The 20,639-nt window shown below is 40.5% G+C and overlaps 4 protein-coding genes across 5 annotated transcripts; 1 reads left to right on the top strand and 3 right to left on the bottom strand.

The window, feature by feature from the left end:
- Positions 1-2,450: 2,450 nt before the first annotated feature.
- LOC127756493 (uncharacterized) lies at positions 2,451-3,209 on the top strand. Its single transcript, XM_052281833.1, has one exon. It carries the CDS (start codon positions 2,516-2,518, stop codon positions 2,972-2,974), a length of 459 nt encoding a protein of 152 aa, XP_052137793.1. The 5' UTR covers positions 2,451-2,515; the 3' UTR covers positions 2,975-3,209.
- A 274-nt stretch (positions 3,210-3,483) lies between these two features.
- Positions 3,484-7,161, bottom strand: LOC127756488 (uncharacterized). Its single transcript, XM_052281828.1, has 5 exons — positions 6,711-7,161; positions 6,469-6,613; positions 5,896-6,053; positions 5,436-5,584; positions 3,484-5,194 (listed from the first exon to the last, which is right to left on the bottom strand). Exons 1-5 carry the CDS (start codon positions 6,995-6,997, stop codon positions 3,906-3,908), a joined length of 2,028 nt encoding a protein of 675 aa, XP_052137788.1. The 5' UTR covers positions 6,998-7,161; the 3' UTR covers positions 3,484-3,905.
- Positions 7,162-7,329: 168 nt separating this feature from the next.
- On the bottom strand, positions 7,330-11,220 carry LOC127756491 (uncharacterized). Of its 2 annotated transcripts, XM_052281831.1 has the most exons (13): positions 11,018-11,220; positions 10,790-10,940; positions 10,583-10,660; positions 10,274-10,389; positions 10,138-10,191; positions 9,844-9,931; positions 9,664-9,756; positions 9,476-9,516; positions 9,038-9,091; positions 8,242-8,405; positions 8,012-8,081; positions 7,883-7,915; positions 7,330-7,645 (listed from the first exon to the last, which is right to left on the bottom strand). In XM_052281831.1, exons 1-13 carry the CDS (start codon positions 11,126-11,128, stop codon positions 7,511-7,513), a joined length of 1,188 nt encoding a protein of 395 aa, XP_052137791.1. In that variant the 5' UTR covers positions 11,129-11,220; the 3' UTR covers positions 7,330-7,510. The 2 variants fall into 2 exon arrangements, with proteins under 2 accessions (XP_052137791.1, XP_052137792.1); XM_052281832.1 differs by lacking the exon at positions 7,883-7,915 and having other exon boundaries at positions 11,018-11,218.
- A 372-nt stretch (positions 11,221-11,592) lies between these two features.
- On the bottom strand, positions 11,593-15,705 carry LOC127756489 (protein DETOXIFICATION 21-like). Its single transcript, XM_052281829.1, has 8 exons — positions 15,245-15,705; positions 13,398-13,939; positions 13,149-13,235; positions 12,931-12,988; positions 12,593-12,830; positions 12,389-12,507; positions 12,217-12,303; positions 11,593-12,060 (listed from the first exon to the last, which is right to left on the bottom strand). Exons 1-8 carry the CDS (start codon positions 15,545-15,547, stop codon positions 11,980-11,982), a joined length of 1,515 nt encoding a protein of 504 aa, XP_052137789.1. The 5' UTR covers positions 15,548-15,705; the 3' UTR covers positions 11,593-11,979.
- Positions 15,706-20,639: the final 4,934 nt, after the last annotated feature.

Here is a 20,639-nt window from a genome sequence, read left to right on the forward strand (position 1 = left end):
TTCCACGTTGTCTCAGCCCCGCTCCCACTTTAATGGAGTCGATCAATCACATCATTTTTCTCATATTTACAATATCCCACGTGCTTCCTACAATATCCCACTTACTTGTATACTGTGTGTATATCACAATGGGATTAAAGTTAAAGAAAATCATCATGATTTCTGCATATATTTGATACTAACAAAAAAAATAATGAGTTGGTGGTAACGGTGGTTAACATGTAGGTCATCTAGCCCATTGCCTTTTTCCTTACCGCTACCTTTTATAGAAGTCTAGATATCACCCCGTTTTTAAATAGATGCTGTTATTGTCTTTTGGTATAAAGTTTGATCATGTGTCTTATTCAAAATATTTACTGTTAATATACATAAAAAAATAAAAGTATAAGTCATGCTTAAAGTTTTATTAATTGGTAAAGCATCTTACAATAAAAAAGGACACTTCTATAAAGTTTTTAGATGAGACGAATGATCAAACGTCAAACCAAAAATTAATGTCATCGTCTATATATTAAAATCAGAGGGAGTATATGCTCACGCTCACTCTCTAAAACACACAACGCAAGAGCTGAAGAGCGATGCTAATCATGTGTATACATAAATATAAAAGATTTTAGTTATATTTTTTTTGCCTTTTTACATACTCTCATACTGTCGCCGTAGTACATGGTGCCACAAGCATGGGTTCTTTTATTGGTATATTACCAGCAAGTGGTTTGAACTTTGAAAGTTAGATATGGGTCTTTGTTCATTTCCAGGCACTTGTCAGCAAGGGAGTATTGTATTGAGTAACAACTAATCTGCCGAGCAATATTTAGAAGATGGAGAGTCAAGAGAGATCGAACGGGGAGAAAAGGACTCACGGCTTAAATATATATTTGTGATATAATATTCATATTTGGTGTTATGAACAGGAGGACCACGTACTGTCGTGTGGGAACAAAGTATTAAAGGGTTGAAAGGACTTATATGTATATATACCTATTAATCTTGTGATAAGTCGACATGACACAATTATGTCAAAATTAAATCCATAATTTGCACGTTTCGTTTTCTATTTTTTAGGTTTAGACGCATAACCTTGAAGATCCTTGATGAGTTAGAAACTTCACACCGTACCTTATAATTCGAGCATCCACAAAATGGTCCTTTATAACTCTTCGTCATACCTTCACTACCACTCATATGAAATAAAATACGCTCTCTTTCTCTTTCTTCTTTTCTATGTTATTTTGATGTGATTTTTATAGGATGCAGGCCCTAACTTAGGCACTGTTTGTTTCAGATTAAGATTATTGTAATCTAAATCTAGATTACTATAAGCTGGATTATAATAAGTTAACATAGAATAAGCTGTGAGTTGTTTGTTTTTTTAATTATTAGAGGCATCTAGGGGTAGTGGGTCTTTAGCCACCCAGTAATCGAAAAAAGCTCCTCTAGAGGAGATTATTAGATTATAATAACCTGGCTTATAGATTATAATAATCTATCATAATAATTTACTTGTTTGTTTCAGTTTACTCCTAATAATTCAAATTATAATAATCCTAAACAGGGCCTTAATGTCAATTATTATCTTTATACATTGTGAATAGGTAGTTTAAAATTTTGGTACATTTACCAAAGAATCATTTTGATTACAAAATATTTAAACATCACTTAATTAATTCAACTAATTAAACACGGCAATAATAAAGATCTAAAAACGAACCGATAAGATCAACTCACCAAGCAATCGACCGACTCAGTTGCGGGTTCACGATCTTGATACCAAATAGAGAGTTACTTCCTCCTTCTAAATAAACCAAACCTAATGTATGATGGAAAATAATACAGTACAACGAAAACAGAATAGATTATGTTCTACCCTATACTACTTTAAGTTTTTTTTGGGATAGGGAGTAGTACACAAAATTTGACAATTTGATCCTTCAAAAACTAATTTCACAAATAAATCGCGGCTAAAAACTTATTTCAAAAATGATTATCTTGTTCAACACCAAGTCGTATGGCACTAAACTTAGACATATCAGCGCCAAATAGTACGGCGCTGAATGCACGTTGGCACGTCGACTCAGCCTCCCATCCACGGTGACACAGCATTCAACGCCAGTTGATGTGACGCTGATGTGTCTAAACTCAGTGCCATACGATTTGACGCTGAAAAAAATATCATTTTCAAAATAAGTTTTGGCCACGGTTCATTTGCGAAATTAGTTTTCGGAAATGGTCAAATTTTCAAATTTTGTGGGGAGTAGTAGGCGGCTACCAAAATTCAGATGGGCCGAATGGATCAAATCATTTATCCGAGAATTGAACCCGGGTGGTATTCTTTTTTTGCCCGTATTAAAGCCTAAACATAATCCAACGGTGCTAGTGCCCGGGTTTGGAGAGTGTTTAGACCTAAACAAAATCCAACGGCTGAGATCATCTGTCGCACAGGCCGATGAATTAATTACCTCTCTCTCCTTCTTCGTCTTCCTCCGGAAACACTCCCCTATCTCGAGCTCTTCCCATGGCGACCGATGCTTACCCAGTCCAGCTCCTCCACCGCCAAGCAACCGCCGCCACCGGCGGCGGCCAATGGCACAACCTCGGCGCCGCCTACGCCGCCGTCAGATTCCTCCGCCCGCAGGGCCGATCCCTCGTCCTGTACTCCGGCCCCGACGGCGGCGCCCAGCAGCGCATCGTGTTCGCCTACCCGATCCTCCCGGGCGACGCCTTCGAGAGGATGGACGGCGAGACGCTCTCCTGGGAGGAGCCGGAGTGCGGAGACGAGTTCGCGCTCTGCTTCCTCGACGAGGCCGCCTGCGCCGCCGTCTCCGGCGCCATCTCCCCGGTGACGGAGTCGCTGGCCGCACTGGACGGCCTCGCGGAGAGGCTCGCCGGGCTGCGCGTGGCGAGGGAGGAGGGTGCCCCCGCCGGAGTGGACATCGCCGGCCGGCTTGCTGCGATCAGCATGGGCCGCTCATGAATCCACCACTGCTAACCTAGGGTTCTATGTGAATTTCCCTTATGTCGCCTCGCCGTCGTCGTCTTGATGTAGAATTTCTTTCAGTCTCTCTGTAGCATGTAACCCTGTACATATATCTGATGGAAATTGACAATGTATAGTAGTTTATTTACGCCTGCAATATTTTCTTTCATACTTACCTTGATCCTTGGTAGGATGGGATTAACAAATTAATTAATCAATCATGGGTATGTAATGGTATCCAGACCTGTAGTTATCATCAACCAGCTGAAGAACAACAATTGAAAGTAGGGAGAAATGTTTATTACAGACTAAATGGAAACAATTACAACAGGAGATTGGTTTCAATATGCAGAGATTGCAGCTCACTAACACCATGAATCACACAGCAGTGGAACAAACAATATAGGAAAATATAATCATATTTAAGCAGCAGTTAACCCAATACCGCATTCAGATTGGATGATGCTAGCAAAAATACACTCTGGAGGAAATTCTAGAGATCAATCAACAGCGGGAAAAAGGAATTCTCATTTAAGTGATACAGCAAAACAACTCAGGGCATCAAAAGTAAGATACATTTGCAATTCAAGGAGATAGTGCTCATTTACCAAGAGTATAAATCAGCAAACTAATGCCCATTTGCTACACTTCAAATTTTATCAGGGAAATATGAATCAGATAAAGCTTTGAGAATTGTAATTTCAATAACTCATGTAAATATTCACTAGACACAACAGCTGTGCATCAAAGGATTCAACAAAAAAAACCAAGCTCTTCTTATCATCAAGAATGCACCAATATACTTCATAGCACTTCATTTCATATTCTGACATCTTGGGAACCTTACCTCACTCTCAAGGAGTGAGTGAGAGGGTAAAGGAAAACTCTTCTGTCAAAAGAGTTATTCTGTTCCATTTAAGCACTAGTCTTAGAAGTCCAGTGGCATTCCGAACATGTCATTGATCTCAGCCATCACATCGCGGGTAGTAATAGTGGGCTCAAAGAGACCACTCTGACATTCAAATTTGGAAGCATTGCTTGGTTTAACTTGGGCTGCTGGATTTTCGCCTGGTTCATCATCAGCTAATATGGAGAAACCACTGAGCAGTGCCGCTTTTCTCTCTGACAATGCAGTGGTTTTCTTGTTTTTAGGTTTCTCACCTTTGAAGTTCAGTGGTATCCCAAACATGTTATTTATATCATCCATAGCCTCCTTTAAATTGACAGTTGGTTCGACCAACCCATGGTGGCAAGCATTTTCCACTTTAGGCTCTCCAACAACAGCTGATCCAACAAATCTATGAAAGACAGTGTCTTCTCGAAGTCCAGATATTGCAGGACGTAAGTCATCACATCTTATTTTTGAATCAGTTTGTCTCGAACAGAGTGAAGTGTCCTTATCATCAGTTAGTTGCACAGTTCCAGAATTGATCTTAACACCATTATCATTTTTCTCAAGCTGTTCATCTTCATCATCAGGCAGTATTGCAAACCCTCCCACGAATGGTTTCTGGAAGTCAAAATTGGCTTGCTGCTTTGAATCACGCAATGGCTTTGGAGGACATCCACTACTCTTATGGCTCATGGCATTACGACCATTGCCATGAGCCTCATTTTCATCAACAAAGATTTCAAATCCACTTGCATTCTGATTTACCTGTGTGTTCTTATTAAAGTGCCTATGCTGCACCATATTTTGGTTGTTGCAGTAAGGATCATCTTCATCTACAAAGATCTCAAATGCGCTTGCCTGCTGACTTAACTTTGGATTATCCTGCTTCATGTTTTTGTCCTGGAGTTTGCTGGGTCCACTCTTGTTAGGTTCATCTTCATCGACAAAGATCTCAAATGCACTTGCTTCCTGACTAAAACTTGGTTTATCACGATTTGAGCGCCTCTTGAGCTTAGTTTCTGGTTCCAATGGCTCCAAAAACATGCTACTGATAGCATCCATTGCCTCTTTAGTGTTTATAGTGGGTTCAACAAGGCCATGATGGCATGCATCTTCAGTTTCTGATTTCCCAACCAATGCAGAGCCTACAAACCTTACAACTACAGTATCATCACTATTATGACGAGACAAACTCATTGTTTCTCCTGAAGTGCCTCTAGATAATGGACGCCCTAAGGGATGCGGAAAACCCAAATGAGGATTAGAACCACTTCCTGATCTTTGCACTGGATTAGACTTCGGTTTTGTACAACTTCTGCTTTGACCTGCAACATATTCCAACATCAAGAACCATTCCATGAAACAACCAACAAATATGCAAAAAGACAGTTCAAAAGTATGGATCTTGAATAATGATAGTTAAAGTGCTGCCAAGAAGGTATTTTTCTTTCATAGTCTTGATCAGTAAGCTTCGAACAGTAAGAAGCTTGATAAAGGTAACACTGGTCACATAAGAAAATATTGATTTGCATAGCCTGATACATGTTTTTTTCCACTTAGAAGTACCTTCAACTTCGTTCTTTGATGTAGCAATGGACTGAACCTTGTTAGGCATTCGTTCCTGCTGCACTCTAGATTTCCTCCTCTTGTATAGTTCCACGCGCCGAATAAATTGTTCATGTGCTTTCTGCAGCTCCCCAACAGGCTCTGCAAGGCTATTGAATACATTGATAAATGGTAAGTACCTACCTTTAATTTGCAAGGTACTTCGTATTGATATTAATTTTATTGTGAGGTTTCACTTGCAAACTGCAATCCAAGGATTTGTTACTCCATTGGTTTGCAGTAGGTGGATCTAAGATACGTCCATTGACAATTGAATTGAGTACATGAAATTTTTTTTATGTGTCATTACATATCAGATGTTTCCTTTAGGACATATGAGATGTAGTTGTTGAACTAAATTTTAAGCAATGATAACCGCAAAATATGGTACCAGCAACTAAAATGGTGGTAAAAATCTTACTTCTGGGTTCCCAAGCGGTACATGTTCTCAGCATCCTCAAACCTCTTGTGCTTCTCATAATACAGTGCATAAGCCATATAAAATGCTGATCTCTTAAGGCCTATTCTGTTCTTTTCCATCTTCTTTAGCAATGGCTTTGCATCTTTCACATAGTCCATCTACACCATTGAAAAAAAAATGCAAAGATCACATTAGGACCTTTCAGTCCAAGAAAATATTCATATCAAAAGATCTCTGTTGTGCGTAACAAAGCCTAGATAATAAGATAAAAAAATATTCTTATCAAAAGATTCATGCTGTGAGTAACATGCAAGTTATAGTATGAGCAAGCAAACAATAGTATGAAATGAGGACATCGGATTGAAATCACTATCGAACTACTGTAGATTCAATTGGCACAGGGCAAAGCTCGAGCCCCAAACAAATTGATTTTGGTGTGGAACTGCAGCCAATGAACCTCTCAGGCTATCTCAACAGATCCCCAACGAAATGAAATCCACTATATATGACAACATCAGTAAAAAGGAAAGGAAGCATATGGCGGATGGCTGGATGTAGAAGAAGGTGGCTGACCAGCTGGATCCAGACGCGGAGGTAGCGGGAATCGTCGCGGTAGCGGGCGTCGTCCTGGAACTCCTGGGCGCACTTCTGCAGGAACCTGGGCAGCTTCGCCCGCAGCGTCGCGGGCGGCAGCGCCGCCTCCATCTTCCTCATGCCCCTAGCAAACAACGAATCGATCCATCAAGCAACATGCATCGAGAAGGAGGAGAAGGGGAAGCGATTCGGAGTGGTAGAGAGAGAGAGAGAGAGTGTACCGGAGCCATGGGCGGAGGGGGTCGGAGCCGGAGTAGGAGCGGATGTCGCCCACCACCGCCGACAGGAGGTCTTTCTCCTTGTCGCCGCCGCCGCCGCCGCCGCCGCAGTGCTGCTCGGTGGCCGCCGCCATGGGAGGGGTGGTGGATTGGAGCGGCGGCCCGCCGGCCGGGGTGAGCAACACCGAGAGGGGGGGGTTTTTCCGGGTTTGAAATGCAAGGGTGGCTAGTTTGAAATCTCCTTCACTCGTGCGGATGATGACAGGTGGGCCCACTACCATCCTTGACATATGCCCCACCTGTCAGCAAGACAACTCTTGTCTCCGCATCTTTGCCAAAATCCAGTAATGATAAATTTTAAAAGGCAGTTCAAGCATGGGCATTGCAGATCACAAATTTACAATCAAGGTAAGATAAATGAGCAGCCCCATCGTTTCACTCATGTTAATACTTATAATTCAAAATTTAAAATTTAAATTTAATTTTAAAATTGATTATATGATTTTTTTATTATAGTTTATTTTATATCATTTGCTTTTGAATTGCTAAGAATATGTATATAAAAGTTTTACTTATAAATTAAATTTTAGTTGCTAATAAGCCATACAGATAAGCATAACCATAAGCAAAAGGATGACACTGCTCATTGGTTCCAACTTCCAAATTTGTTCAAAAACCTTCTACGTACAGTGCAAAAATTGATATCTGCTCAAGATTTATTTAAGTAATACTGTGACCAAAACAACCCCACAAGTCACAAGACTCATAATCAACTCTGCGGTTCGACCTAGAAGACATAGGTTTCAAGCCGTTTTGTGGAAGAGATCCTGGAGATCAAGTATGTCAGCAAGAACTCCAGCTGCAGTGGTATCATTGCCAGCTCCAGCGCCCTGAATCACCAGAGGGGCGCTCTCGTAGCATCTGCTGTATATCTCCACCTGCCCAAGAACAAAGCAGCGTCACTTTTACGTTTCACATCACTCTCTACCAACAGTAAAAAGTCACATATCAAACATTCTTTAATCCTCTCAAAACAGAAAAATGGATTTCATCAATCTACTTCTAACGTGTTATAGGCCAACACAAACAATGTCTTTGGTAGTTTTAGTGTTCCAACTTCCAAGCTCGTTTGAACAACGCAAAGAAGAAATGGGGAATGGTATGCCAATACAGACCCTGCTCACACTCGTAGGCTCTTTTGTTTTCACCTGAAAATAACCAGCCCTTAAGGCTACCAACTGCACAGTGCCGCTTGACATTGAATAAAATAGAAATAGAGAAAGGAAAAAAAAGGATTAGCATACCACATTGTCACTTCCTCTCAACCTTCCCAGTGCAGAGTTTTTCGGGAGTTCTTCAAGGCCCACTTGGCACCTACAAAATGGGGATGTTACTCTACAGTCTACACTACCATTAAAAGTACCTTTACAAAATGCACAGAATAGGCCTACGTGTCTCTGACAATAGTATGCTTTGAGTATCAAAACACTACTTAGTGATTCAGATGGGCATAGCACAATAAAAGGATACGTACCCTGTGCTTTCAATCTTACAGACATAGCGAAGAACATTTCCTTTCAAAGATGCTGCCTTTACTCTTTCTTCAATGCTTTTATCAAGCTGTACTAAACCACTTTCAAGGAAGTCCTTTGTGGACATTGCATCAGGTCCAAATTCACTGGGGTATAAACTCTCAACCTGAAGATGATTACAAAAACTTAGCAGACCTGATCTTTTTTCTATGAACAGGGATGTACAACAGAACATGTGCATAAATAGGCTATGCATGATTAGAAAATTTCTGAATAAGTGATTTAGGGGTTAAAATATCTCAAAATCAAAGGTCTTGTATCATAGAAAACAACTGAACTAGCGGCCACTCAACAAAGCTAATGGCTACATAAACTAAATAACAACTTCCAAGATTTGGAGGACATTCATTTCATTTTCAGACTATAAGATACATAAGGTGTATAATTCATCGGGATCCCCAATAATCCTGAACACAAATCTATGGTGATATCCAGTGACCTGATATTGTAGAAGAGTGTCTGTCCTTATCCATAGAATCCATGTGCCAAGATATTATAGAAGTAGAACTAAAGAGAAAAGGATGGTTCCAAGTAATGCTTGCAAACTATCACCAAGAATGGTATCAACAAGAAATGTATCATTTTAAACCAACTAGGTTTTTTTTGAACAGCCAGAATAACAGGAAAACACTTGCTACCAGCCTCATTTATGTTAGCGAAAACATAAGCCCGTGCACACCAAGCTATGTTTACACAAAACATTAGAACAAATACCATCAAGATTAATTATATGCATACATTAATATTCTCCATGCTGATCCGTTGCCCCAGAAGCCTAGCTAAGATCAATGCCTGCATTCAAAGATGAACTTGTTAGACCTCATCACCTAATTGACAAAGAATGAAATAATCAAATAAAACATCTGAACCTGAACATAAACCTCCCTTATGCCAATGTCTATTTGCAAGGTTATTATTGAAATTCCAAATAGGGTCAGTGCATGATATAGGCCTTCCTGAACTGTAGTATTTATGATATTGATGTGGTACTGAATATATTTTGGATCAAATCATAGTATGATACAATTAAGCACAAAAAATAGATACACAGCAGCAGCTCATGATATATTAGTTCATGGACTTAGGAGTAGAATAAAATTGTGGCAATGGTTAACAAAGGCACAGATAAAGTGAATTATGTAGAGTAGCATGTAATTCATCAGATGAAAAATTAACCTTTCTAGCTACGTCCATCCCACTGAGATCATCACGTGGATCTACCAAAATTAAACAACTGAGTAAGTGCACTTATCACAAGCATCAGTAGACTTTCTGTAAACATGAAATCTGTAATTACAGATAAGGAATGAATACTGAGTACACATTGATGTTATAATGTCAAATGAATGAATAAATTTTTAGACCTGGTTCTGTATAGCCAAGAGACTTGGCAGTTTTCACAACTTCACTAAATCTCTTTCCATCCTCCAGCTCACTCATCACATAACCAAGTGTACCTGCAGAATCATAGAATGGAAGTGGTATTGCTCTGCTATTTGGAAAACAAACACCTTTTACAAACAAATAAGATAATAACTGTGTACCACTCAGACTGCCAACAATACGAGAAACTGGATCTCCAGAGGCAATAATACGGGTCACAGAAGCTATTACAGGCAAACCGGCTCCAACCTAAGAGTAGGAATAGTAAATATCAGCAGAGACCCTCAACTCCTTTGTAATAATAAAAGAAACTGCCAAAAAAAGGCTGTGCTTAATCATATGGCCAGAGTCATATCATACAATCCCAGATCAAATAAAGGAAAGAATTTCCATGAAAAACAAATATAATAACATTCAATAGTGAAACGAAGGAATTACTAGTGGCGTATGCATACAGTAGATTCAAATCTTATGCGACGGAAGTTGGAAACCAACTTTTCGAAATCCTCCTGCATGAAAAAAAAAACACATTTGGTAAGCATGTCAAAATGACAAAAACATACCAGATGGAAGACTTAAGGAGGACATTACATAAGCACAAGTAAGCGGTTTCTTGTTTGCCAATACAACACAACATCCACGATCCACGGCATCCTTTAGCATGCCAACAGTATCATAAGTTGCAGAACAATCAACTAGTACAAGACCTGCAAAAAGGATTGTAAGATAAGAACCGAAGAAGATATTAATACTCCTTTTTTTTTTAAAAAAAAAAGAACTAATCAACAATCATACAGCATATCAAAGATTCCATCTTTTTCCCCACTGGTTTCTATCCCATAGAAAATTTTAAAAAACTTAACCGGCAATGTATTCTGCTTAGGGAAAAGGATCACAGACCAGTTGTTTTCCCAAGAACGCTGGCAGTGTCAATGACTTTCCTCCTAGCCTCAGGGTTGTTGAATAGCTGACATTGCCCTGAAAATTGCACAATCCAACCATCCATTACTTTACATGTCACGTGTACAAATGCAAATTCATGACAAAGTAAGCTATGGAGAATTCTAAAAAAGAAAAAAAAGGAATAACGAAATAGAATGGGGATACCTCGAGAGAGCAGAGAAGATAAGGGCGAGCCGGCGGACTTGGCGGCGCAGAGATCAGCGAGGAGCGCGTCGTCGAAGCCGTTGGAGTGGAGGTCGTCGGCGACGAGCAGAGAGGAGCTGTCGGCGACGCCGAGCACCCGGATGGCGACGCCCTATACAAGTATCGGCGATGAGAGCATCCAATCGGAGAGGAGGGGGAGAGGGAGGGGCGGTCAGACGAGGTACGTACCTGGTTGGCGTGGAGAGGGCGGCAGGAGAGGATGTGGCGGAGGAGGTGGCGGCCGACGCCGCCGCAGCCGAGGAGCACGACGGGGAGCACCGACCTCACCGGCGCCGCCATTTGTTGGGGCACTGGTGCTTCACAGCTTCACCATTTTTGGTTTCTTCGGCCGTCTATTCGGCCCAGCCCACGCAGCTTTTTTTTTTTTTTCATTTTTTTTAAGATGACGGCAGAGAAGGGTTAAGCATTGGCCAATGTCCCTATGCTTTAGATTTGATTTAGAGAATATCTCCATATAACATTGTAATAAAGAGGCAAATTGTGTAGCACATAAATTATCTAGATCATGCTTTCATTTTGAAGAATTCTTGTAACTGGGTTGAACCCCCTAGCTTCTAAACGTTGTTGTGAACGTTATAACTGTGTGTTTTGATATCAATAAAGCGCGTCAAATGGCTAAAAAAAATCTTGGTTGCAGGAGAGGAGAAGAATTGTGGAATATACTTCAATTGCATCAAATCATATCTTCTGCAATTTAAAACTGGAATCATTTTACAAAGCACTTCATTCCAGAAAGGGACAAATGACCCACAACTTTTAGTGTGGATATTTTCTCTCATTTGATAGTGTAATCCATAAATTTACTCAAAGGTAGAAAACAAAACCCAATGGGTACAATCAATTCACATACAAGCACTTAGCCATACATGCTCTTTCCAACAAATACAAAAAAATTATATAAAACACATAAAGGTCAAGCATATGCTGCATCATGCTAAAAAAAAAGGATAAGGGGCTTATATTCAAGGTTACTTCACTAACATCGTGGTTCTTCCTTGGTCTGACACTTCGGGGGAAAAAAACATCATCCATGCCTTGTGATTAACATTTGGTTCATTGATGATGGATGATGTGATCGTGAAGGATCTTGAACTCTTACAATTCCATTATGAATGTGCAAAAGTTTCAGATCATGGATTTCCTCTCGAATTTTGTGATCTTCCATTATCATCCGTATACCATTTATTTAGTCTCTCTCGAGCAATCTCTACCTAAAAAAACAATAGAGCACACCATTAAAATCTAAAAAAGTGTGCTCTTTCAATGGCCCACATGTTTTTCTAGATAGACCCTTATATTGTGTGAAAAAGATATTTAATTAAATACAAGATAAGAAAAAATATGAGCAAAAAGATAATAAAGCCAACCTGTTTTTCCCAATCAGTCCTAAGTGTGATGAATAAAAGCACAAGAGTCTGCACTAGTGTTCCAACAAGCATGCCAATCCAAATGCCCTATAGAGCCAATTAATAAAAGTGAGAAACACAGCTTAGACCTAAGATTTCCTAATGAAATTTACAATGGCAACCAGGACCTTACCTTTACTTCAAATCTTAGAGCATAGCCTAGTATTGCCCCAATAGGGATACCGATCAAGTAGTACGATACAACATTAACATAGGCAACTACACTTTGCCAACCAGATCCAATAGCGACACCTATAAATAGTTAGAAAACGTTGTAATTTCAAAGTGAAATTTTAAATTATTTTGATATATTCATCTGTCAAATAAAATAACATACCTGAGAGCACAGGTTGAACACTATTTAATAAAATGGAGAAAGCTAGAAGGGGGGCAAGATCAGCAACTGCATCTACTACCTCTTGACTTTCAGTAAATATGTATGCAAGGCTTCCACGAAAGAAAAGGAAGAGCACAAAAAACACAAATCCTATCAAGAAAGAAGTGGTGACCACATTGAAAATGGCAAACATAGCCCTTCTTGCACTCCCAGCTCCAAGTTCATTTGCCACCCGCACTCTAAAAATGTATATGTATTAAGTATAAGTCAAATTTATAGGACATAATGGAATAGTCAGATGAACCACTTAATGAGTAACAAGTAAGATCATGAAGTTATCCAGTTGCAGCCAAAAATCCAATAGAAATCATCATCTCCCAACCATTGATATTAAGGCTACAAATTTTGTAAGTGAAAACAATAGTGCTCAATAAGCAAGTTCTTCAAGCACTAAAGGATCGACACAAAACAATAAATTGATGTACATGATACAACATGCATGCTTTGGCTATTATTTTCTAAACTACTATGCAACAATAGTATATTAACATATTACCATATAGAAAGAGCATCAAGAGCAACCTCTGCATTCTTCATATAACCAGTGAGGAGCACCAATATGGTGTTGTACCATAATTCTACACTGAAAGGCAAAGGAACAACAAGAACAAATCAATGAGCTACCAAATTAGCTATAGGAAAGAACTTGGTTAACACTAGCTTGATATAACATATTGCCTTTTGTTTGCTATCATCAAAATTATCCAGAATTTCATATGTATACATAAACATAACAGTTACTTACCAAAGCATCACTCCGGATGATATCGAAAGCTTGATAATAGCACCGAGATCAGTAAAAGCAGAGGACGAGAACCCTGTCCATGTTTGAGGACAACCACCAAAGAAGACATATGCGAGCTGACCAAATATAGGGATCCAACAGGCAATGACCGTGGAGCCCATCACCCCAGCAAGGCCAAGGTGAAACTTGACCACCATGAGCCATGATAGGAAGAGATGGAGTCCAAAGTTGAGCAAGGAGAGGTAGGTAACGATCATGTTCTTGCTTTGTGATTGTAGATACATTTGGATTGTTAAGCCCCAGACGTAGGAGAACATGATGGGAATGTACCATAGTGAGATGGTGCCAGCCACAACAGAGATATCGGGATCCTGACCAAGCGCAATTAGGAGCGGGGTGGTGAAGAGGTAGATTGGGAGAAGGATTACTGCACAACAGAAGAGAACTATCCATGAGCGTTGTAGATATATGCCTAACATGTGGTATTGCTTGGCACCATATGATTGCCCACACAAAGTTTCCAATGCGCTTGCCATGCCTATCTGCAGTTACAATAATGTATATGTATGGTTAACTATCAATTAATTGTTAATAGTGAATTGTTTATGTATGCATTTTGTACAAGATGATTTGTAACAAGAAATGATTGTTAGTAAAAGATAAACATTTTTATAACTTAAAGTAAGGTATGTTTATGTTTTATTTGTATATTTTGTACCATAAAGAGTTTGTTATTGTTGCAGTGCTGGTTGCCAGAGGTAGCACGAAGAAGATAGGATATGGAAGATCCAAGAAGAATAAAGAAAGAGCACACTATATAGTTATTGCATGAAGAAAATGCCATGATTAAGGGGTGGATGACTAGATGAAGAGCCTGCTTCAAATATTAATTAGTGTTTTGAAAGTTGAATAATTTGATGATCCCCTTCTCAAGAAGAAAAAAAAATGTGAGGAGGCAAGTATCCCATATAATTTTCTTCCTTCGATACGTTTTATGTCTTTTTTTTACATCGAGCCTAACTCTTATCTATAGTACAATGGTGGAAAAAAACACTTTGAAAGTATAAAGGCAAACCAAACATACATGATTTGTACGAATTAATCGATGTGCAAACTAAATTCAAGAAAAAAAAACTTAGTGACGCTATTAGTCTCGATAGACATAATTAAGTCATGACTCCAACATTATTAAAGTTATGTTTTTAAAATTGGCAAAATTTACTACAAGATATCCAAAGAGCGATTTTATTAGGGATACTCCCAAAACGTGGCTTGACCAGAGGACACCTAAAAGAACGTGTTAATTTGCTAGAAAATATCATATCTATTATTTTATCATTTTTAGCATATTTGAAAACGACCAGAATAGCCCAGGCCTCTCAAGTGTGAAAACCAGACCGTATCCCTATCTCCTAGTCTCTCTGCTCTCTCGCTGTTGAACCCTAGCAAGAGTGCAAGACTAGAGGGAATAATCGACATTTTGTATGTCTTCTCTTTTCTTAGCTGAGTACTCCCCCGGTCAAAAAAAAAAAAAAAATAACCCTGGTAGGATTAGGTTATTTTTGGGATAGAGGGAGTAGATCGATGTTTTAAGGTGTATCCGTACAAAGCCATGTTTTGATGGTGCGTATTAGTAAATAAGGGTTAATTACTACCATAATTTGTGAATATCATGTATCAAATTTTGTCTTTAAATGTTGCTAGTTGCAGAAAGACTAATCATGTGAAAAAAAAATCGAGTTGAACTGTTACACGTACTAACGAAAACTAACTTGTACCTGTAATTAAATTAAGTAGTACTACGTACTACCGTATAAGCAAGAATAATCAGCGTTCATCAGGCATACCAGGATGCCGACGCTCAAGCGCATGAGGACGGTGGAGACGAGGGCATACGCGGCGAGCTCGGTGGCGCCGATGTGCCCGATGAAGGCCTGGCTGACGACGGTGGCGCCGAAGGAGGTGGCGCGCGCGCAGATGGACGGACCCGCCACCACCCACAGCTTCTTGTTCTCCTCCACCAGGCGCCGCCCCAGCGACCCAACCTCTTCTTCCTCCTCGTTGCTGCCTCCGCCGCCGCCGTTGATCGCCGGCTTAGGCTCCAGGAGAGGATCCGTCAGCCTCTCATCATCCTCCGTCGTCCTCTCCATTGCTACTCTGCTAGCTAGCTAGCTCTCCAGTGCACAACAATGGAGATCGATGGAGTTAACAGGAGTACGAATACTTTGAGTTGCAGATATTAGTAGCTGTCTGAATTGAAGAAGGCTGCAGGGAGGGAAAAGAAAGCATCCATCGATGATGCTCAGGTCTCCCCATCTACCGTTTAATGGCGGGGCCAGAGACGATCGAGCGAGGAAGTACATGATTGGCCCTGTGGTTGCTGCAGATGGTGGGTAGGTAGGGAGGGCAGTGTGGGAAGAAATTAATAAACAATTACTCAAGTCCTGTTCTTTTTCTCCAATAAAAAATTAGATAAAATTTTGGATACTCGTGACACATTTTTCGTGCGAAAATTTTATATATAAAAGTTACTCTAAAATATCAAATTAATTAATTTTTTTAATAATTAAAACTCAATTAATTATATATTAATATCAACTTATTTTACGCAAAAACACTTGATCATCATCATCTTTTATCTTTATCTTGTGTGGGAATACTATCATCGATTCAGGCAGGGGTTGTGTGTAAACATAATGCATGTCAGCATGTGGCGAGGAGGGCAATCACGTGTACTTTCTCTTTTAAAAGTCATAGCATTCTGTTTCCGACGGATACTGAAGGTAATCTCCACCACGTACCTCCACCACCATCATGAAGCATGGCCGGGCGTACGGAGGAGGAGGAGCGATCAAGTCTATAATAATTAAAATTAAAACTTAATTAACTATATACTACTCCCTCCGTATTTTAATATATGACGTCGTTGACTTTTTAATCAACGTTTGACCACTCGTCTTATTTAAAATTTTTATGCAAATATAAAAATACTTATGTCATGCTTAAAGAACATTTGATGATAAATCAAATCACAATAAAATAAATCATAATTATATAATTTTTTAATAAGACGAAAGGTCAAATATTTGTCAAAAAGTTAACGGTGTCATACATTAAAATACGAATACGGAGGGAGTAATAACTTTTTCGTTTTATATACATCAACGTAACTTTTATCTTCATCAGTTTTAAGTCCAATTAGAATTTAACTTTTTTTTCTTGGATGAATGGAGTAATATAAGTAGTACTACTAGCAGCGATGTGGCCTACCGGTATCAACGTCATCGATAAATGGTATGTTTGTCCGGCCTCGCTGCTGTGCTGCATCAGTGCATCCTCATGTATCTGCGTCACGGTCACTGGCTCACTGCCAAATTAATTAAAGTGGTTGCTACAAAAAATGATTCCTCATCCAACGATGCCAACCAATGCGTCCCGGAAAAAGGAGACACGGGAAGGAAAACGTTACATCATTGCATGGAGACACCATCGACATCGAGTCGCCGTCTCGTGTCGGCCATCGATGAACTTTTTTTTTATTTTGAATTTTAAAAATGAACTCTTACAAAATTTAATTTCAAAACTAGACCTTTTAATCGTATTGGCTGGTCTGATGTGGTGAAATACTATTGTCAAGTCAAATGAGGATGAACATGATAGTTTAGTTTCGTTATGCCAGGCGGGATGGCGTGGTTAAAAGTTTTAAATTTTAAAAATAAGTTTTGGGATGTTTATTTAAAATTTAAACACAAAAAAGGTTAATAATAAAAAAAATGGCCATCCTATTCATCAATTCATGCCCTGTTACCTTGTTCTCGTCAACCCATCGGCAGCACACCACCACTACGTACCAGCTAACTCACGATTTAATTCAACATCGTGGAATATAGTTCAATTGCATCAAATCATATCTTCTGCTATCTAGTAGCTGTCTGAATTGAAGAAGGGAAGGCTGCAGCGAAAGGAAAGCATGATGCTCACGTTTTATATCCACACGTCTTCTAAACTGCTAGTATGTATTCATAAAAAAAGTTATTTTAAAAATTATATTAATTTATTTTTAAAATTTAAAATAATTAATACTCAATTAATTATGTGTTAGCGACTTGTTTTGTTTTGCGCATATTTTCAGTCTTCTCTAATACTCTTGTCTCTAACACAACCTGCTGTGAGAGATTGCCCCTAAATTATATGGTTCTGCAGATGGCGGGTAGGTAGGGATGGCTGAGGGGGAAATTAGCTGTACTATGTAAGTAACAGTGACTCCTGATCAGGATTCTCGGACAACGAGGGATCAAATTAACAGGAATTAACAGTTGGATCGTGTGGCAAGGAGGGGAAGAACGGGTTCTTTTCTCCAACAAAATTTGGATGAAGATTAAGATTTTTGTGGCACGTTTTTCAAACTGCTAAACGGTGCATTTCGTGCGAAAACTTTTTATACGAAAGTTACTGTCACACCCTAAAAATCCTAAATATATAAATTGTTGTTTAATTGGAATTATTAGAAATGATTTTAAAAGCCTAGAAGAGAAGATCTAATTTTAAATAATAAATTCTAATATAAAATGGGGCCAGATAAAATTTCATTAAATACTTTGCTTAATTCTATAATTCCTAGATTTTTCTGGGATTTATTTGAGCTAAGGAAGTATTTTTAATAAATGGAATTGCATTTCATGAATAATTTAAATTGGAAAAAGTTTTAAAAAGTCTCTTTTGGCTTTGGGCCGAAAGTCGGCCCAAAACCTTCTCTCTCTCTCCCCGGCCCAAGTCGGCCCAGTCTACAGCCGCAGCCGTCGCTCGCGCGCGCGTCCGCCCGCTGACAGGTGGGGCCCACCTATCAGACTCGTCGTCTTCCTCGCGCCGCCGCTGCCCGAAACCCTAGCGCCGCGCCGCCGTCGTCTTCTTCCAAATCCGGCCGATCCTTTCCGTTTCCGGTGAAATCAATAGAGGGGAAATGATCTTCGGGACCTCCTCTACCTTTTCCCTTTTGGAACTTCGGCTAAAATCGTTTGGAAAGCGGAGGATTCGATCTCGAATCGGATTCGTCTCTCTCTCCCGAACCCTAACCTTCCCTTCGCGTCGCCGGTCGCCGTGGGCCTTCGCCGCCGCCTCCTTGCCCCTTTAAAAGGATCCCCGGTGTCTCCGCTACCCGTCGCCACCCTTGCCTTCGTCTCTCGTCGCCCGTAGAGCCCTAGCACCGTGAGCCCTCGCGCCGCCGTCGCCGCCGTCGCTCCAGCCGTGCGTCGCCGTCGCTCCAGTCGTCGTCGCTGCTCGGGGAGGTCACCGTCGTGGTCGCCAAGCCGTCGCCGACCTCGTCCGCCACTCCGCCGTCGCTGTCGACCGCCGGAACACCGTCGCCGTTGTTAAGCCGGAGGTCGCCGCCGCTTCTTCTTCGCCGCTGTCGCCGTCCGTTGTTCTTCCGCCGCTTCTTTGGTCACCGGTGAGTTCGTCGTGCCGTCCGCTACCCGTAGGTGCTCTCCGTTCGCGTCGCCGCGCCGTCGTTCGCCCGCGAACTCGCGCGGTTCGGTCGCCGCCGGAGATGACGTCATCGCCGACGTCATCGATGCCGTCCGCCATGGTCCGGCCGTGGACCGGTCGATCTCGGCCGTTCGTTTTGGATGGATCGATCTCGGCCGTCCGTTCTCGTGAACCGTCGCCGAGCACCCGGTCCACCGCTAACCCTAGCCGCTGACGCAATAAATCCTCTTTTCCTTTTCAAAAATAATTCATTATTGCGTCATAATTCAATTAAAATCCATATAAGTGTTTTAATCCGATTTAATCTTTAAAAATTCATAACTAATTCATCTTAGCTCGGATTTAGTTGGTTCAAGTCTCTAAATTTTTCTAAAATTGAGATCTACATGTTAAAAATATCCACATGTACTGTTCATGCTTGTTTATGTGCTGTTTTGGTGTTTTGCTCTTTTCTGTTTAGATTCCGACGTTTCCGGAGAGTCCGTTTTCGCAGGAGAAGAATTTGAAGAGTTCCCAGGCCAGCAAGGCAAGTCACACAGATTCCAAGCAACCCTTTGAGCATGTTGATCCCGTTTAAAGCTATTATTTCTATTCAACTATTGCATTTATTTTCGAATGTCATTGGGTGGAATTAGCCTATTGTTTGTTATAGCCCTTTTGTTCTTGATTACTTTATTCCTTGATACCTTGGGTTATTATAACTTGACTAGTTGGGCTTGATATATTGGTTCAGCTAGATATTAGATATGATTGCTTAGCCATGCTTAGAAACATTAGCACACTATTGAGATAACTTATGACTCACTATTATTTAATGATGGCTTATTGATAACTCATGATGGTTAATCATGATTGGTTAATTAATTAATTTGCCAACTAAAACCTGTAAATGGTGGGTTGTGAGCACATGGTTTTGATGGTCGTGCTCATGACAATTAAGGACCGGTTCACGAGTTTCGGTTGTGAAACATTAACCGTGCCAACCACAAGCCAGCGTGGGCAACGGCTTTACCTTTTGTATAGCATGGTTCATTGCGGGGCACCAGACTGAGAAGTGGTGGAGATAAGCCCACGGGGGTTGCTGGGGAGTCCATGCCTTGTTTATAAGGGGGTGATTATGATCCAGGAACGGTGCGCTATGGTGGATTGTGTTGTGCGAGGGGTACTGTCACAGCTCCTTTCCGAGGTACCGTGGTGGTATCGAGGCGCATGGTGACATGTCGTGGGGCTGTGTCTTGTGGGTACAGTGGTACACCTCTGGCCAGAGTAAAACTATTCGAATAGCCGTGCCCGCGGTTATGGGCGGGTCTAACAATGTCTTTCGTGATTAGTCTCACACTTCTCACCCTATCAAAAGATGCTATAACTGGTAATAATTTGATTAGCTCCTGGTTTGGAATGGTATATTCCTGCTTTGGAGATAAGACTGTGCAGCCGGGATTGGTTGTTCAGAATGGTTGGGCCTATGCAACAGGGTATGTTGTATAGCGTTGGATTAATATTGTTTAATTATTACTTAACTGTTTTATTAAATTCTGAAATGTTTACTAAATGTTGTTTATGCAAATGAAACCCTATTATGCCATCCTTTGTTATCCTGTGCACTTGCATATTTGCTACGTGGCTTGCTGAGTATGTCATATACTCACCTTACAATCATTCATCAGAGGAGGAGTTCTACAGTGATGCTGATGGTGTGGATGATTGGGCGTAGCCTTGGTCAAGCTGCTTGTGGAGTGGAATTGTCTGCGCCGTTTA

The sequence above is a fragment of the Oryza glaberrima genome, chromosome 12 (genome assembly GCF_000147395.1).
Source record: "Oryza glaberrima chromosome 12, OglaRS2, whole genome shotgun sequence".
Lineage (NCBI taxonomy): Eukaryota > Viridiplantae > Streptophyta > Magnoliopsida > Poales > Poaceae > Oryza > Oryza glaberrima.